Source organism: Oncorhynchus gorbuscha, linkage group LG13, assembly GCF_021184085.1.
Source record: "Oncorhynchus gorbuscha isolate QuinsamMale2020 ecotype Even-year linkage group LG13, OgorEven_v1.0, whole genome shotgun sequence".
Classification (NCBI taxonomy): Eukaryota; Metazoa; Chordata; class Actinopteri; order Salmoniformes; family Salmonidae; genus Oncorhynchus; species Oncorhynchus gorbuscha.
Window position 1 is genome coordinate 11210254 of NC_060185.1, and position 17571 is coordinate 11227824.

Genomic DNA, 17571 nt, shown 5'->3' on the forward strand with positions numbered 1-17571 from the left:
CCTCTACCGTCATCTCCCATCGCCTCTACCGTCATCTTCCGTCGCCTCTACCGTCTCCTCCCGTCGCCTCTACCGTCTCCTCCCGTCACCTCCCGTCTCCTCTACCGTCTCCTCTACCGTCTCCTCCCGTCTCCTCTACCGTCTGCTCCCGTCGCCTCTACCGTCTCCTCCCGTCGCCTCTACCGTGTCCTCCCGTCGCCTCTACCGTCTCCTCCCGTCGCCTCTACCGTCATGTCCCGTCTCCTCTACCGTCATGTCCCGTCTCCTCTACCGTCTCCTCCCGTCTCCTCTACCGTCTCCTCCCGTCGCCTCTCCCGTCTCCTCCCGTCTCCTCTACGTCTCCTCCCGTCTCCTCTACCGTCTCCTCCCGTCGCCTCTACCGTCTCCTCCCGTCGCCTCTACCGTCTCCACCGTCGCCTCTACCGTCGCCTCTACCGTCTCCTCCCGTCGCCTCTACCGTCTCCTCCCGTCGCCTCTACCGTATCCTCCCGTCGCCTCTACCATCTCCTCCCGTCACCTCTACCGTCTCCTCCCGTCACCTCTACCGTCTCCTCCCGTCGCCTCTACTGTCTCCTCCCATCACTTCTGTCACATCACCTCTACTGTCTCCTCTACAGTCTCCTCCCGTCGCCTCTACCGCCTCCCGTCACCTCTACCGTCTTCTCCCGTCGCCTCTAATGTCACCTCTACTGTCTCCTCCCGTCACCTCTACTGTCACTTAAACTCTACTGTCACTTCACCTCTACTGTCTCCCATCACCTCTACCTTCTCCTCCCATCAACTCTACTGTCACTTCATCTCTACTGTCACTTCACCTCTACTGTCTCCCATCACCTCTACATTCTCCTCCCATCAACTCTACTGTCACTTCAACTCTACTGTCACTTCACCTCTACTGTCTCCCATCACCTCTACATTCTCCTCCCATCACCTCTACTGTCACATCACCTCGGTCTCCTCCCATCACCTCTACTGTCACTTCACCTCTACTGTCACTTCACCTCTACTGTCTCCCATCACCTCTACCTTCTCCTCCCATCACCTCTACTGTCACATCACCTCTACTGCCTCCTCCCATCACCTCTACTGTCACCTCTACTGTCTCTCCCATTTCTGTCACCTCTACTGTCCCATCACCTCTACTGTCTCCTCCCGTCTCCTCTACTGTCACATCACCTCTACCGGCTCCTCCCATAATTTCTACTGTCATGTCACTTCTACTGCCTCCTCCCATCACCTCTACTGTCACCTCTACTGTCTCTCCCATCTCTGTCACCTCAACTGTCTCCTCCTGTCTCCTCTACTGTCACATCACCTCTACTGTCTCCTCCCATCACCTCTACTGTCTCCACCCGTCTCCTCTACTGTCACATCACTTCTACCGGCTCCTCCCATCATTTCTACTGTCATGTCATCTCCACTGTCTCCTCCCGTCACCTCTACTGTCTCCTCACATCATTTCTGATATGCGAGTTCCTTTCTCTCTCTCTCTCCTCCTATGTTCTCAGTGTTTCCAGCAGGCATCCTCCAGCCTCCGTTCTTCGGTAAAGGCCAGACCAAGTCTCTGAATTTTGGAGGTATCGGCATGGTGATTGGACATGAGATCACTCACGGGTTCGATGACAACGGTAAGAGACATACAATTTAGCTTCATACAATTTACATACAATTTGCACGTACAATTTAGCTTCATAAGAAATGACAGTCCAATTTGAAAGTGTCGTTTCATGACATGTGGACTAGCTGGTCAGCTGTCCGTAACAGTTTGTCCGGTTGCCAGGTCGTAACTACGATAAAGATGGTGACCTGAAGGAATGGTGGACGCCAAGCTCCACCCAGAACTTTGTGAATCTGTCCAAGTGTATTGTGGACCAGTATGGAAGCTTCTCCTGGGACCTGGCCAACGGACAGAATGTATGTTGTCCTCTCCTGTCCCTTTTCTCTGCATCTGTTTTCTCCTCTCTTTCCCAGGAAATGGATTCACATCAAATTCTATTTGCCACATGCGCCGAATACAACCGTACCATGAAATGCTTTACTTACAAGCCCTTAACCAACAGTGTAGACCTCACAGTGAAATGCTTTACTTACAAGCCCTTAACCAACAGTGTAGACCTCACAGTGAAATGCTTTACTTACAAGCCCTTAACCAACAGTGTAGACCTCACAGTGAAATGTTTTACTTACAAGCCCTTAACCAACAGTGTAGACCTCACAGTGAAATGCTTTACTTACAAGCCCTTAACCAACAGTGTAGACCTCACAGTGAAATGGTTTACTTACAAGCCCTTAACCAACAGTGTAGACCTCACAGTGAAATGCTTTACTTACAAGCCCTTAACCAACAGTGTAGACCTCACAGTGAAATGCTTTACTTACAAGCCCTTAACCAACAGTGTAGACCTCACAGTGAAATGCTTTACTTACAAGCCCTTAACCAACAGTGTAGACCTCACAGTGAAATGCTTTACTTACAAGCCCTTAACCAACAGTGTAGACCTCACAGTGAAATGCTTTACTTACAAGCCCTTAACCAACAGTGTAGACCTCACAGTGAAATGCTTTACTTACAAGCCCTTAACCAACAATGCAGTTCATGAAGTAGAGTTAAGACAATTTTTACTAAATAATCTAAAGTTAAAAAGTAACACGCAATAAAATAACAATAACGAGGCTATATACAGAGGGTACCGGTACCGAGTCAATGTGCGGGGGTACCGAGTCAATGTGAGTCAATGTGCGGGAGCACCGAGTTAATGTGCAGGGGTACTGAGTCAATGTGCAGGGGTACTGAGTCAATGTGCAGGGGTACTGAGTCAATGTGCAGGGGTACTGAGTCAATGTGCAGGGGTACTGAGTCAATGTGCAGGGGTACTGAGTCAATGTGCAGGGGTACTGAGTCAATGTGCAGGGGTACTGAGTCAATGTGCAGGGGTACTGAGTCAATGTGCAGGGGTACTGAGTCAATGTGCAGGGGTACTGAGTCAATGTGCAGGGGTACTGAGTCAATGTGCAGGGGTACTGAGTCAATGTGCAGGGGTACTGAGTCAATGTTATTAATGTTATATCAATGTTATTAATGTTATATCAATGTTATTATTAATGCTATATCAATGTTATTATTAATGTTATATCAATGTTATTATTAATGCTATATCAATGTTATTATTAATGCTATATCAATGTTATTATTAATGCTATATCAATGTTATTATTAATGCTATATCAATGTTAATGTTAATGTCAATGTTATGTAGCCTCGTTATTGTTATTTTATTGCGTGTTACTTTTTAACTTTAGATTATTTAGTAAAAATTGTCTTAACTCTACTTCATGAACTGCATTGTTGGTTAAGGGCTTGTAAGTAAAGCATTTCACTGTGAGGTCTACACTGTTGGTTAAGGGCTTGTAAGTAAAACATCTCACTGTGAGGTCTACACTGTTGGTTAAGGGCTTGTAAGTAAAGCATTTCACTGTGAGGTCTACACTGTTGGTTAACGGCTTGTAAGTAAAACATTTCACTTGTTGTATTCAGCACATGTGACAAAGTTTGATTTGATACTCTCCCAAACAATTGGGGTATGAGTTTTGGGTGTCTACTTTTGTCCTGCTCCCCTAAAATGGGAGAACTATGTAAAAAATTACAGCACGTTCTGTAACGGTTTACACGATTTATGGATGAAAATAGCCTCAAATTAAAGTTGACAGTCTGCATTTAATCATTATATCATTTAAAATCCAAAGTGTTGGAGTACAGGGCCAAAACAACAACAAAGTGTTGGTGTACAGGGCCAAAACAACAACAAAGTGTTGGAGTACAGAGCCAAAACAACAACAAAGTGTTGGAGTACAGGGCCAAAACAACAACAAAGTGTTGGAGTACAGGGCCAAAACAACAACAAAGTGTTGGAGTACAGGGCCAAAACAACAACAAAGTGTTGGAGTACAGAGCCAAAACAACAACAAAGTGTTGGAGTACAGGGCCAAAACAACAACAAAGTGTTGGAGTACAGAGCCAAAACAACAACAAAGTGTTGGAGTACAGGGCCAAAACAACAACAAAGTGTTGGAGTACAAAAACAACAACAAAGTGTTGGAGTACAGGGCCAAAACAACAACAAAGTGTTGGAGTACAGGGCCAAAACAACAACAAAGTGTTGGAGTACAGGGCCAAAACAACAACAAAGTGTTGGAGTACAGAGCCAAAACAACAACAAAGTGTTGGAGTACAGAGCCAAAACAACAACAAATGTTTCAGACTGTATTGATCTTGATGTTTTTGTTTTCTGTAAGCAGCTCAATGGAAATAACACTCTGGGAGAGAACATTGCAGACAACGGCGGGATTCGCCAGTCGTACCAGGTAGGAATGCAGAAAGACAAAGATTTTACACAAGGGGAACAAACACAATCTGTGGAAAACAAATCAAGGAGTTTGAATACTTTCTGAAGGCACCGTAGATAGGTACTTCAATAGCCTTTAATACTTTACATTAGATAGACAGGTACTTCAATAGCCTGTAATACTTTACATTAGATAGACCGGTACTTCAATAGCCTTTAATACTTTACATTAGATAGACAGGTACTTCAATAGCCTGTAATACTTTACATTAGATAGACAGGTACTTCAATAACCTGTAATACTTTACATTAGATAGACAGGTACTTCAATAGCCTGTAATACTTTACATTAGATAGACAGGTACTTCAATAGCCTGTAATACTTTACATTAGATAGACAGGTACTTCAATAGCCTTTAATACTTTACATTAGATAGACAGGTACTTCAATAGCCTGTAATACTTTACATTAGATAGACGGGTACTTCAATAGCCTTTAATACTTTACATTAGGTAGACAGGTACTTCAATAGCCTTTAATAATTTACATTAGGTAGACGGGTACTTCAAAGCCTTTAATACTTTACATTAGGTAGACGGGTACTTCAATAGCCTTTAATACTTTACATTAGGTAGACGGGTACTTCAATAGCCTTTAATACTTTATATTAGGTAGACGGGTACTTCAATAGCCTTTAATACTTTACATTTGGTAGACTGGTACTTCAATAGCCTTTAATACTTTCCATTAGATAGACTGGTACTTCAATAGCCTTTAATACTTTCCATTAGGTAGACGGGTACTTCAATAGCCTTTAATACTTTACATTAGGTAGACGGGTACTTCAATAGCCTTTAATACTTTACATTAGGTAGACGGGTACTTCAATAGCCTTTAATACTTTACATTAGGTAGACGGGTACTTCAATAGCCTTTAATACTTTACATTAGGTAGACGGGTACTTAAATAGCCTTTAATACTTTACATTAGGTAGACGGGTACTTCAATAGCCTTTAATACTTTACATTTGGTAGACGGGTACTTCAATAGCCTTTAATACAATTTGGTAGAGCCTTTAGCCTTTAATACTTTACATTTGGTAGACGGGTACTTCAATAGCCTTTAATACTTTACATTAGGTAGACAGGTACTTCAATAGCCTTTAATACTTTACATTAGGTAGACAGGTACTTCAATAGCCTTTAATACTTTACATTAGGTAGACAGGTACTTCAATAGCCTTTAATACTTTACATTAGGTAGACAGGTACTTTATTGGACTTTAATACTTTAAGATAGTTTATTAGATTTTACTTTACGATAGATGCGCACTGTCAACAGTTTTTATTCAACACTATTATAAAACATCAAATGTGCTTCTCCCTACTTCCACTGCAGCTGCACTGAATGAGTAAACAAGTGTATCGATTGCCCTAGCGTTTATATTATTATTAGCAACTCGTTGTCTATTTTTACATCTAGGAATATTTCACTTTCGCTGGTCATAGGAACAACATGAATTTGTGCATGAAGCTGATGCGGTTTGACTTGAGTTTCACCATCAGGTGTAAGACGGTGCCCCCTCTCTCTTTTTTTTGTTAGAATTTGTCTTCCACTTTGACTTCACAGGGTATTTTGTGTAGATCGTTGACAAAAAAAAACTATTTTAATCCCACTTTGCAACACAACAAACTTTGCAGTAAGTTGAGTGTGAATGCTTTCTGAAGGTAATTTATTTGTAAAGTATTACAGTTTTTCTCAGTCGCTTTGGTGCATTTCTTAGATCAAAAGTGCAATTCTTGAAACTACTTGTACAAATTCCAAATCATCTAGTCACTTGTGCACATCATTAAAGCAATTTCGTATTCCTTTTGAGCAAATTACAATTGATAATGTACAAGTGTCAGCTTTTTTACACATTATAACACATTTTACACATTGCTCATGTCATGTTGATCAAAATGTAGTAGATGGTTCTCTGTTGAATAGTCTTACCCCTCAAAACATCTAGGCATTAGTTCCTTGCATAAGCCATTACATGCAAAATTGTTGAACTATTTGTCATAAACTGTCAAGCATAGTTTTACACATTTCTATTTGACCTTTTGTACAAAAACGTAAATTGATGAATCGTGTAGGTGAAATTGACCCTCACTCACAAAGGAATGTAAAGTGTTAGTTCAACCAACAATCAACCAGTTGTCTAAATTTCTCAAAGGTGCATCTCATGAAGAATCAATTGGCAAGCATATATAGACAGACCAAAAACACAAATTTTCCAATAATGGATGGACCAGGAAATGAACAGGGTCAACAGCCAAGAGGAGGAGGAAGAAGAGGAGCAAGGATGCGTGGTGGAAGGCAAAACAGAGGAAGAGGCAGAAGAGGACATAGGCTCCACCCGGCACAGCCAGAAGAGGACTGGCCACCCCACATAGCCTGGTTCCTCTCCACCCAGCACAGCCAGAAGAGGACTGGCCACCCCACATAGCCTGGTTCCTCTCTAGGTTTCTAATCTCCACCTGGCACAGCCAGAAGAGGACTGGCCACCCCACATAGCCTGGTTCCTCTCTAGGTTTCTTCCTAGGTTTTGGCCTTTCTAGGGAGTTTTTCCTAGCCACCGTGCTTCTACATCTGCATTGCTTGCTGTTTGGGGTTTTAGGCTGGGTTTCTGTACAGCACTTTGAGATATCAGCTGATGTACGAAGGGCTTTATAAATACATTTGATTTGATTTAGGCGCATATCTGATGACATAAGGGCCACTATTGTAGACCATGTTGTCAATCATGGCCTTACAATGGCTGAGGCGGGTCGAAGGGTCCAAAAGATTCTTTCCACGTTGCATTGGAAGGGAAAATATCCGGTGTGATGTGGATGAGAATATGTTGGTTGACAGACAGGAACGTCTGGATGTGTAGAGACAGCACAACAGTGCTACGGGCAAAGTTGTGCCTTAGAGGTGGTTTCCGGTGTTTCTTTCTAATTTAGTTTTTTTTCCTTTGTGCCTCTTGGGTTGTCCAGTCTCTTTCAATCAATAACCCACATACAGTAATAAGTAAATAGCACTGTTAAAATTGATATATGCCATAAAAGTGCAGCCTTGTGCATTTTCAATACAGCAGCTGTCATCCAAACTGTAGCCTAAGTTTAAATCAAATCAAATGTATTTATATAGCCCTTCGTACATCAGCTGATATCTCAAAGTGCTGTACAGAAACCCAGCCTAAAACCCCAAACAGCAAGCAATGCAGGTGTAGAAGCACGGTGGCTAGGAAAAACTCCCTATGGTAATACTGTCAAAGTACACAGTTACATTGACAACATGCCTAAACATTTTGACGACCTTGTTCGTGAACAATGACTCAATGACTTATCATTCTGATGACACTGACATGATCATTGGCATGAATATTTACTTTTGAGAGATATACTAAGGATTTTTAGTGACTGACTAGCTTTAGAAACATATCTATTGTATATTGCAATTTGTACAAATTGTTCTGAGAAATGCACTTATTATTTTGCACATGTTAGGGATGATGTGGAAAAATGCACCAAAGTGACTGAGAAACTGTAAAGGATAATAAAGTACCTACGTGTCTTTCCTGAAGGCAAAGTGGCGTTGTTGATTTCAGGTCTATTGTACCCAGTAATACTGTATGTGCGGAAGCTCAGAGAAGATGAGTGTACAATAAGTCTCTGTTATATACTCAGATGGAAGTTGTGTTGTAATGATTTCAGGCCAGAGAGAGGATGGAATGATTTCAGTCCAGAAAGAGGATGGAATGATTTCAGTCCATAAAGAGGATGGAATGATTTCAGTCCATAAAGAGGATGGAATGATTTCAGTCCAGAGAGAGGATGGAATGATTTCAGTCCAGAAAGAGGATGGAATGATTTCAGTCCATAAAGAGGATGGAATGATTTCAGTCAAGAAAGAGGATGGAATGATTTCAGTCCAGAGAGAGGATGGAATGATTTCAGTCCAGAGAGAGGATGGAATGATTTCAGTCCAGAGAGAGGATGGAATGATTTCAGTCCAGAAAGAGGATGGAATGATTTCAGTCCAGAAAGAGGATGGAATGATTTCAGTCCAGAAAGAGGATGGAATGATTTCAGTCCATAAAGAGGATGGAATGATTTCAGTCCATAAAGAGGATGGAATGATTTCAGTCCAGAAAGGGGATGGAATGATTTCAGGCCAGAGAGAGGATGGAATGATTTCAGGCCAGAGAGAGGATGGAATGATTTCAGGCCAGAGAGAGGATGGAATGATTTCTGGCCAGAGAGAGGATGGAATGATTTCTGGCCAGAGAGAGGATGTAAGTGGTGGTGTTATGCTTTCAGGCCTACCTGAACTATGTGGAGAAGAATGGGAATGAGCCTCTCCTGCCTGGAATAAACCTCAACCATCAACAACTCTTCTTTCTCAACTTTGCTCAGGTCAGACTGGATGGATGGATAAGTACATGGATGGATGGATGGATAAGTGCATGGATGGATGGATAAGTGCATGCATGGATGGATGGATGGATGGATGGATGGATAAGTGCATGGATGGATAAGTTCATGGATGGATGGATAAGTGCATGCATGGATGGATGGATGGATGGATAAGTGCATGGATGGATGGATAAGTGCATGCATGGATGGATAAGTGCATGCATGGATGGATAAGTGCATGCATGGATGGATAAGTGCATGCATGGACGGATAAGTGCATGGATGGATGGATAAGTGCATGGATGGATGGATAAGTGCATGGATGGATGGATAAGTGCATGGATGGATGGATAAGTGCATGGATGGATGGATAAGTGCATGGATGGATGGATAAGTGCATGCATGGATGGATAAGTGCATGCATGGATGGATAAGTGCATGCATGGATGGATAAGTGCATGGATGGATGGATAAGTGCATGGATGGATGGATAAGTGCATTGATGGATGGATGGATAAGTGCATGGATGGATGGATAAGGGGATGGATGGATGTATAAGGGGAATAATGGATGTCACTCCCTATCACACTCCTGTCTCTTCCTCCAGGTGTGGTGTGGAACACATCGGCCACAACAAGCTGTCAACTCCATCAAAGTAGATGTACACAGTCCAGGGAAGTTCAGGTACGATCTCTCATTCCTCTCCTGTATCACTTCCTCTTCCACTAACCCCAGCTCTCCTCATATTAACTCTTTGTGGCCCTCCGTGTCTATGGTTTACCTTATTTCTCTGGTTTACCTTAGTGTGATTTAGACCTGGGACACCAGGTGTGGGGGTTGCCTTGTCATTCTGGCCACTGATGTCCATTTCCTGTTTCCTGTTCAGGGTCCTGGGGTCCCTCCAGAACTTCCCCGAGTTTGCCAAGGCCTTCAACTGTCCCAAGAACAGCTCCATGGTGCCTGACAGTATCTGCCGAGTCTGGTGATACTGTAGTCTTGACACTAGCCTACCCTGAGGCTGGTAGGGGGTGAGAGGTGGGCTTGTGTCCTCTTTCCCTTCCTAACCACCTCACTTTTCCACCTGACTGTTAGAGCACTAGTCTGGAACAGGGGTATGTTCTATGTTCCCTGCAGGGTGGACCAGGACTGCTACACTGACTGTACAGAACAAACAGATTCAATGGACTACAGAGTGCTGTTCATAGCCAGCTCCCAGACTCTTCACCAGATCAGCAGGGTCACTGCTTTCCACGGGATACAGTCACGTCAATTCAATCTTTTTTTTTTGTGTTTGACAATGTACTTTTCAATTCTACTTTTTCCCCCGTTGCATTTCAATCATGACAATTATTTGTTGTTGTTGTATACAAAATGTGAGACTAATGTGAGCATCTTGAACAACAGACAAATATCCACTTATTCTAAACTGCAGCTCTGTTTGTCCAACATGCTATTTGTTTTACACTATGAGGTGGGCCTCAATATAAACCAAAAATATACTGTATAATCAATACATTATAGATGAATATACATTGACAGTAATCAGTAGTCACACTTGGGGGGGGGGATTCTATTTGATTGTATATTTAAGAAAACCACATTTTATTTTACTGAATATACACCAATGAGTATAACAATAATTTCATGTTTTTTCTGTATATGTTAATGTCTCTAAATGGATGCCAACTATGTCTATAAGCACGAAACACTTCCGTTGTTGCCTTGGAAACAGTTGGGCGACTTAGCTGGTCAGGAAATCACATACATCAAACATATTGCTATTTTTATTTTACAGCAAGAATGTGACCTTGATTCAAACTGCTCTGTCCAGCAGAGGAGGCTGGTGGGAGGAGTTTTAGCAGGACGGTCTCATTACAGTGGCTGGAATGGAACCAATGGAATGGTACCAAACAAATGGAACCAACGGAATGGTACCAAACAAATGGAACCAATGGAATGGTACCAAACAAATGGAACCAACGGAATGGTACCAAACAAATGGAACCAACGGAATGGTACCAAACAAATGGAACCAACGGAATGGTACCAAACAAATGGAACCAATGGAATGGTACCAAACAAATGGAACCAATGGAATGGTACCAAACAAATGGAACCAACGGAATGGTACCAAACAAATGGAACCAACGGAATGGTACCAAACAAATGGAACCAACGGAATGGTACCAAACAAATGGAACCAACGGAATGGTACCAAACAAATGGAACCAACGGAATGGTACCAAACAAATGGAACCAACGGAATGGTACCAAACAAATGGAACCAATGGAATGGTACCAAACAAATGGAACCAACGGAATGGTACCAAACAAATGGAACCAATGGAATGGTACCAAACAAATGGAACCAACTGAATGGTACCAAACAAATGGAACCAATGGAATGGTACCAAACAAATGGAACCAGCACGTTTCACTCTGTTTCTTTGAATACCGTTACAATGAGCCCGTCCTCTTATAGGTACTTCCACCAGCCTCCTCTGGTGTTCAGTATGTGTGTGATTTTTGCCTTTTTTAAGTGTGTTTTTTTTTATCCGGATGTAACCACTACATTTTTCAACAAACTGATGAAGCCTTGCATGAACCATGGTGCTACTGCTGTTTTGTGTGTGTGTGTGTGGGGGGGGCTGAGGAAGTCAGGTTTGTAGCTGGACCCCCCCCCCCCACACACACAGTTTACGCCAAAGATTTTTAAGTCTGAAATATTTTCTTGACTTAAAAATGTGCCACAAATAACCTCTTCTTTCTCCTGCTCTTTATAATTGTTTTCACACACAAACACGGGAAACAAAACATGTTGTCCTTGTTGATGTTCAGCATTATCACAGTGTGTTTAAGGTACAGAAGTAACTAAGTGTTAAGTTTTTCTCTTTTATTCCTTTCTGGGAGAAGCAGATGTAATATTTGTGCCTGTTAAGGTGTTTGGTAAGTCCTGGTTTTGAAACACACTATCCTTTTAGATCCTCTATGTAAGGGGAAAGGAGGATCATTTCTCAAAAATGCCACCTGTTTATGTTGCCATGTTTTCTGTGTGTATGTTTTCCCTCCTACACATATACACACAACCATCTCACCTGTAGAAGGATAGACGGATATACCTCAGTTGCCTGTATTTACATACTTTGTAATAAAACAAATCCTTAAAGAGAATGTGGTATGTTTCAGACATATTCTTTGTGTAGGTAGAGTACATGCTAGAGATATGGAGGGAGAGGGTGTGTCATTGTGCCTCCAGGGTCTATCTGAGATGACAACCAGTGGATGGATGTGTGCAGCCAGGCAACAGTTTTCCTGGGCTTTTTCCTAATTGCTGAGACAACCCAGCTCTGTGAGATCCAACAATGCTCTTTTCTACATGTCAATGTGCTTCTACCTCATGTGTTTGGTTGAGGAGGTCCTACATGATTTAAAGCAGAGCTACTTCTTCCTTCCCTGGGGCGGGCTGGCTCTCATCCACCTCTTCTGGTTGGTTTTGAGCTGGCAAACCAGGTGTGTGTACAGAGCCCTTAGCCAATCAGTGACATTTAGTTCAGGAACCAAACATGTCAGGAAGGGACAAACAGAATCCAGCAGGACTGTGACTTCAAGAAGTCATTCCTCAACTGAACACACAAACTGTTATACCATCCCATTTTGCCAACAGTCACAATAAGAGTGACGTGTTATACCATCCCATTTTGCCAACAGTCACAATAAGAGTGACGTGTTATACCATCCCATTTTGCCAACAGTCACAATAAGAGCGACGTGTTATACCATCCCATTTTGCCAACAGTCACAATAAGAGTGACGTGTTATACCATCCCATTTTGCCAACAGTCACAATAAGAGCGACGTGTTATACCATCCCATTTTGCCAACAGTCACAATAAGAGCGACGTGTTATACCATCCCATTTTGCCAACAGTCACAATAAGAGCGACGTGTTATACCATCCCATTTTGCCAACAGTTTTGTTATACCATCCCATTTTGCCAACAGTTACAATAAGAGTGACGTGTTATACCATCCCATTTTGCCAACAGTCACAATAAGAGTGATATACCATCCCATTTTGCCAACAGTTACAATAAGAGTGACGTGTTATACCATCCCATTTTGCCAACAGTCACAATAAGAGTGATGTGTTATACCATTGACCTAAGTCATTGGTTTTGGTTTGAATGTGACATAAGTTGATCATTTAAGTCTCAGGGAGAGTAATCAAATCAAATCAAATGTTATTTGTCACATGCAGATGTTAGTGCGAGTGTAGCAAAATGCTTGTGCTTCTAGTTCCGACAATGCAGTAATAACCAACAAGTAATCTAGCTAACAATTCCAAAACTACTACCTTATAGACACAAGTGTAAGGGGATAAAGAATATGTACATAAAGATATATGAATGAGTGATGGTACAGAGCGGCATAGGCAAGATACAGTAGATGGTATTGAGTGCAGTATATACATATGAGATGAGTATGTAAACAAAGTGGCATAGTTAAAGTGGCTAGTGATACATGTATTACATAAGGATGCAGTCGATGATATAGAGTACAGTATATACGTATACATATGAGATGAATAATGTAGGGTATGTAACATTATATTAGGTAGCATTGTTTAAAGTGGCTAGTGATATATTTTACATCATTTCCCATCAATTCCCATTATTAAAGTGGCTGGAGTTGAGTCAGTGTGTTGGCAGCAGCCACTCAATGTTAGTGGTGGCTGTTTAACAGTCTGATGGCCTTGATATAGAAGCTGTTTTTCAGTCTCTCGGTCCCAGCTTTGATGCACCCGTACTGACCTCGCCTTCTGGATGATAGCGGGGTGAACAGGCAGTGGCTCGGGTGGTTGATGTCCTTGATGATCTTTATGGCCTTCCTGTGACATCGGGTGGTGTAGGTGTCCTGGAGGGCAGGTAGTTTGCCCCCGGTGATGCGTTGTGCAGACCTCACTACCCTCTGGAGAGCCTTACGGTTGTGGGCGGAGCAGTTGCCGTACAAGGCGGTGATACAGCCCGACAGGATGCTCTCGATTGTGCATCTGTAGAAGTTTGTGAGTGCTTTTGGTGACAAGCCGAATTTCTTCAGCCTCCTGAGGTTGAAGAGGCGCTGCTGCGCCTTCTTCACGATGCTGTCTGTGTGGGTGGACCAATTCAGTTTGTCTGTGATGTGTACGCCGAGGAACTTAAAACTTACTACTCTCTCCGCTACTGTTCCATCGATGTGGATAGGGGGTGTTCCCTCTGCTGTTTCCTGAAGTCCACAATCATCTCCTTAGTTTTGTTGACGTTGAGTGTGAGGTTATTTTCCTGACACCACACTCCGATGGCCCTCACCTCCTCTCTGTAGGCCATCTCGTCGTTGTTGGTAATCAAGCCTACCACTGTTGTGTCGTCCGCAAACTTGATGATTGAGTTTGAGGCGTACGTGGCCACGCAGTCGTGGGTGAACAGGGAGTACAGGAGAGGGCTCAGAACGCACCCTTGTGGGGCCCCAGTGTTGAGGATCAGCGGGGTGGAAATGTTGTTGCCTACCCTCACCACCTGGGGGCGGCCCGTCAGGAAGTCCAGTACCCAGTTGCACAGGGCGGGGTCGAGGCCCAGGGTCTCGAGCTTGATGACGAGCTTGGAGGGCACTATGGTGTTAAATGCCGAGCTGTAGTCGATGAACAGCATTCTCACATAGGTATTCCTCTTGTCCAGATGGGTTAGGGCAGTGTACAGTGTGGTTGAGATTGCATTTGGGCGGTAAGCAAATTGGAGTGGGTCTAGGGTGTCAGGTAGGGTGGAGGTAATATGGTCCTTGACTTCATGATGACGGAAGTGAGTGCTACGGGGCGGTAGTCGTTTAGCTCAGTTACCTTTGCTTTCTTGGGAACAGGAACAATGGTGGCCCTCTTGAAGCATGTGGGAACAACAGACTGGTATAGGGATTGATTGAATATGTCCGTAAACACACCAGCCAGCTGGTCTGCGCATGCTCTGAGGGCGCGGCTGGGGATGCCGTCTGGGCCTGCAGCCTTGCGAGGGTTGACACGTTTAAATGTCTTACTCACCTCGGCTGCAGTGAAGGAGAGTCCGCATGTTTTAGTTGCGGGCAGTGTCAGTGGCACTGTATTGTCCTCAAAGCGGGCAAAAAAGTTATTTAGTCTGCCTGGGAGCAAGACATCCTTGTCCGTGACGGTGCTGGTTTTCTTTTTGTAATCCGTGATTGACTGTAGACCCTGCTAAATGCCTCTTGTGTCTGAGCCGTTGAATTGAGATTCTACTTTGTCTCTATACTGACGCTTAGCTTGTTTGATTGCCTTGTGGAGGGAATAGTTACACTGTTTGTATTCGGTCATGTTTCCAGTCACCTTGCCCTGATTAAAAGCAGTGGTTCGCGCTTTCAGTTTCACGCGAATGCTGCCATCAATCCACGGTTTCTGGTTTGGGAATGTTTTAATCGTTGCTATGGGAACGACATCTTCAACACACGTTCTAATGAACTCGCACACCGAATCAGCGTATTCATCAATGTTGTCGTCTGACGCAATACGGAACATATCCCAGTCCACGTGATGGAAGCATTCTTGGAGTGTGGAGTCAGATTGGTCGGACCAGCGTTGAACAGACCTCAGCGCGGGAGCTTCTTGTTTTAGTTTCTGTCTGTAGGCAGGGATCAACAAAATGAAGTCGTGGTCAGCTTTTCCGAAAGGAGGGCGGGGCAGGGTCTTATATGTGGAAGTTGGAATAGCAATGATCCAAGGTTTTTCCAGCCCTGGTTGCGCAATCAATATGCTGATGTTTTCAGATTAGCCTTGTTAAAATCCCCAGCTACAATGAATGCAGCCTCCGGATATATGGATTCCAGTTTGCAAAGAGTCAAATAAAGTTAGTTCAGAGCCATCGATGTGTCTGCTTGGGGGGGGAATATATACGGCTGTGATTATAATCGAAGAGAATTTACTTGGTAGATAATGCGGTCTACATTTGATTGTGAGGAATTCTTAATCAGGTGAACAGAAGGACTTGAGTTCCTGTATGTTGTTTTGGCCACGTCACGTTACCCATAAAGCATACGCCCCCGCCCCTCTTCTTACCAGAAATATGTTTGTTTCTGTCGGAGCGATGCGTGGAGAAACCAGCTGGCTGCACCGTCTCCGATAGCGTCTTTCCAGTGAGCCATGTTTCCGTGAAGCAAAGAACGTTACAGTCTCTGATGTCCCTCTGGAATGCTACCCTTGCTCGCATTTCATCAACCTTGTTGTCAAGAGACTGGACATTGGCGAGGAGAATGCTAGGGAGTGATGCACGATGTGCCCGACTCTGGAGTCTGACCAGAAGACCGCTTCGTTTTCCCCTTTTTCGAAGTCGTTTTTTTGGGGTCGCCGGCTGGGATCCATTCCGTTGTCCTGGGTGAAAGGCAGAACACAGGGTCCGCTTCGCGAAAGTCATATTCTTGGTCATACTGATGGTGAGTTGACGCTGCTCTTATGTTCAGTAGTTCTTCTCGACTGTATGTAATGAAACCTAAGATGACCTGGGGTACCAATGTAAGAAATAACACAATGACGGTGTGTCTCCACAACTCAAGTTGTTCCCCATTGACACTAGGTGAGTGTTTTTCAGGGTGTTTTGGCTACGTTGATGGACCTGGGTCATGTCCCCTGCTCAGACGTGGCACACATCAACCAATGGTTGCATGACATGTCATTGACTGACAGATTGCTGTAACTTTCTGGTTGTGGTTAGCTGCAGTTACAATACCTATCCAGGCGTGGTAAGATCTGGCATGCGTCAGCAACACCTGGGCAGAGGAACGCGCCCTCCCTCCCCTGAGCCTGGTTGGTGGAGAGAGTATCTGCGGTATCTTAATGGCCGCCCCGGGGACATGTTAAATATACCCCACACTGTCCTGCACCTAATTAGAGGCACATTTGTTGGCACTCAGGAGACAGCCTGCAGAGAGAGATACTGACACATGAGAGGGAGAGAGAGAGGCTTACTGAGAGGGAGAGAGAGAGGCTTACTGAGAGGGAGAGAGGGAGGGAGAGAGAGAGAGGCTTACTGAGGGGAGAGAGAGAGAGAGAGAGGCTTACTGAGAGGGAGAGAGGGAGCATTACTGAGAGGGAGAGAGGGAGCATTACTGAGAGGGAGAGAGGGAGCATTACTGAGAGGGAGAGAGCGAGGCTTACTGAGAGGGAGAGAGCGAGGCTTACTGAAAGGGAGAGAGAGAGGCTTACTGAGAGGGAGAGAGAGAGGCTCACTGAGAGGGAGAGCGAGGCTCACTGAGAGGGAGAGCGAGGCTTACTGAGAGGAGGGAGAGCGGCTTACTGAGAGGAGGGAGAGCGGCTTACTGAGAGGTGGGAGAGCGGCTTACTGAGAGGAGGGAGAGAGGCTTACTGAGAGGAGGGAGAGAGGCTTACTGAGAGGAGGGAGAGAGGCTTACTGAGAGGAGGGAGAGAGGCTTACTGAGAGGAGGGAGAGAGGCTTACTGAGAGGAGGGAGAGAGGCTTACTGGGAGGAGGGAGAAGGGCTTACTGAGAGGAGGGAGAGAGAAGAGGCTTACTGAGTGGAGGGAGAGAGAAGAGGCTTACTGAGAGGAGGGAGAGAGAAGAGGCTTACTGAGAGGGAGAGAGAGAGGCTTACTGAGAGGGAGAGAGAGAGGCTTACTGAGAGGGAGAGAGAGAGTCTTACTGAAAGGGAGAGAGAGAGGCTTACTGAGAGGAGGGAGAGAGGCTTACTGAGAGGAGAGAGAGAGGCTCACTGAGAGGGAGAGAGAGAGGCTTAC

General features: G+C 44.2%; 1 protein-coding gene across 7 annotated transcripts in view; it reads left to right on the forward strand.

Moving 5' to 3' along the window:
- The window catches only part of LOC123992502 (neprilysin-like), an 86213-nt gene extending 74252 nt beyond the window's left edge, over window positions 1-11961 (forward strand). For 5 of the 7 annotated variants that reach the window (XM_046293698.1, XM_046293692.1, XM_046293697.1 and 2 more), the window contains 6 exons: window positions 1509-1628; window positions 1781-1914; window positions 4294-4362; window positions 8695-8790; window positions 9398-9474; window positions 9677-11961. In XM_046293698.1, coding sequence (XP_046149654.1) covers window positions 1509-1628; window positions 1781-1914; window positions 4294-4362; window positions 8695-8790; window positions 9398-9474; window positions 9677-9776 — 596 coding nt within the window. In that variant the 3' untranslated portion in view covers window positions 9777-11961. The remainder of the gene's footprint in view (window positions 1-1508; window positions 1629-1780; window positions 1915-4293; window positions 4363-8694; window positions 8791-9397; window positions 9475-9676) is intronic. The other 2 variants (XM_046293693.1, XM_046293694.1) reach the window with 2 other exon arrangements.
- The last annotated feature ends 5610 nt before the right edge of the window (window positions 11962-17571 follow it).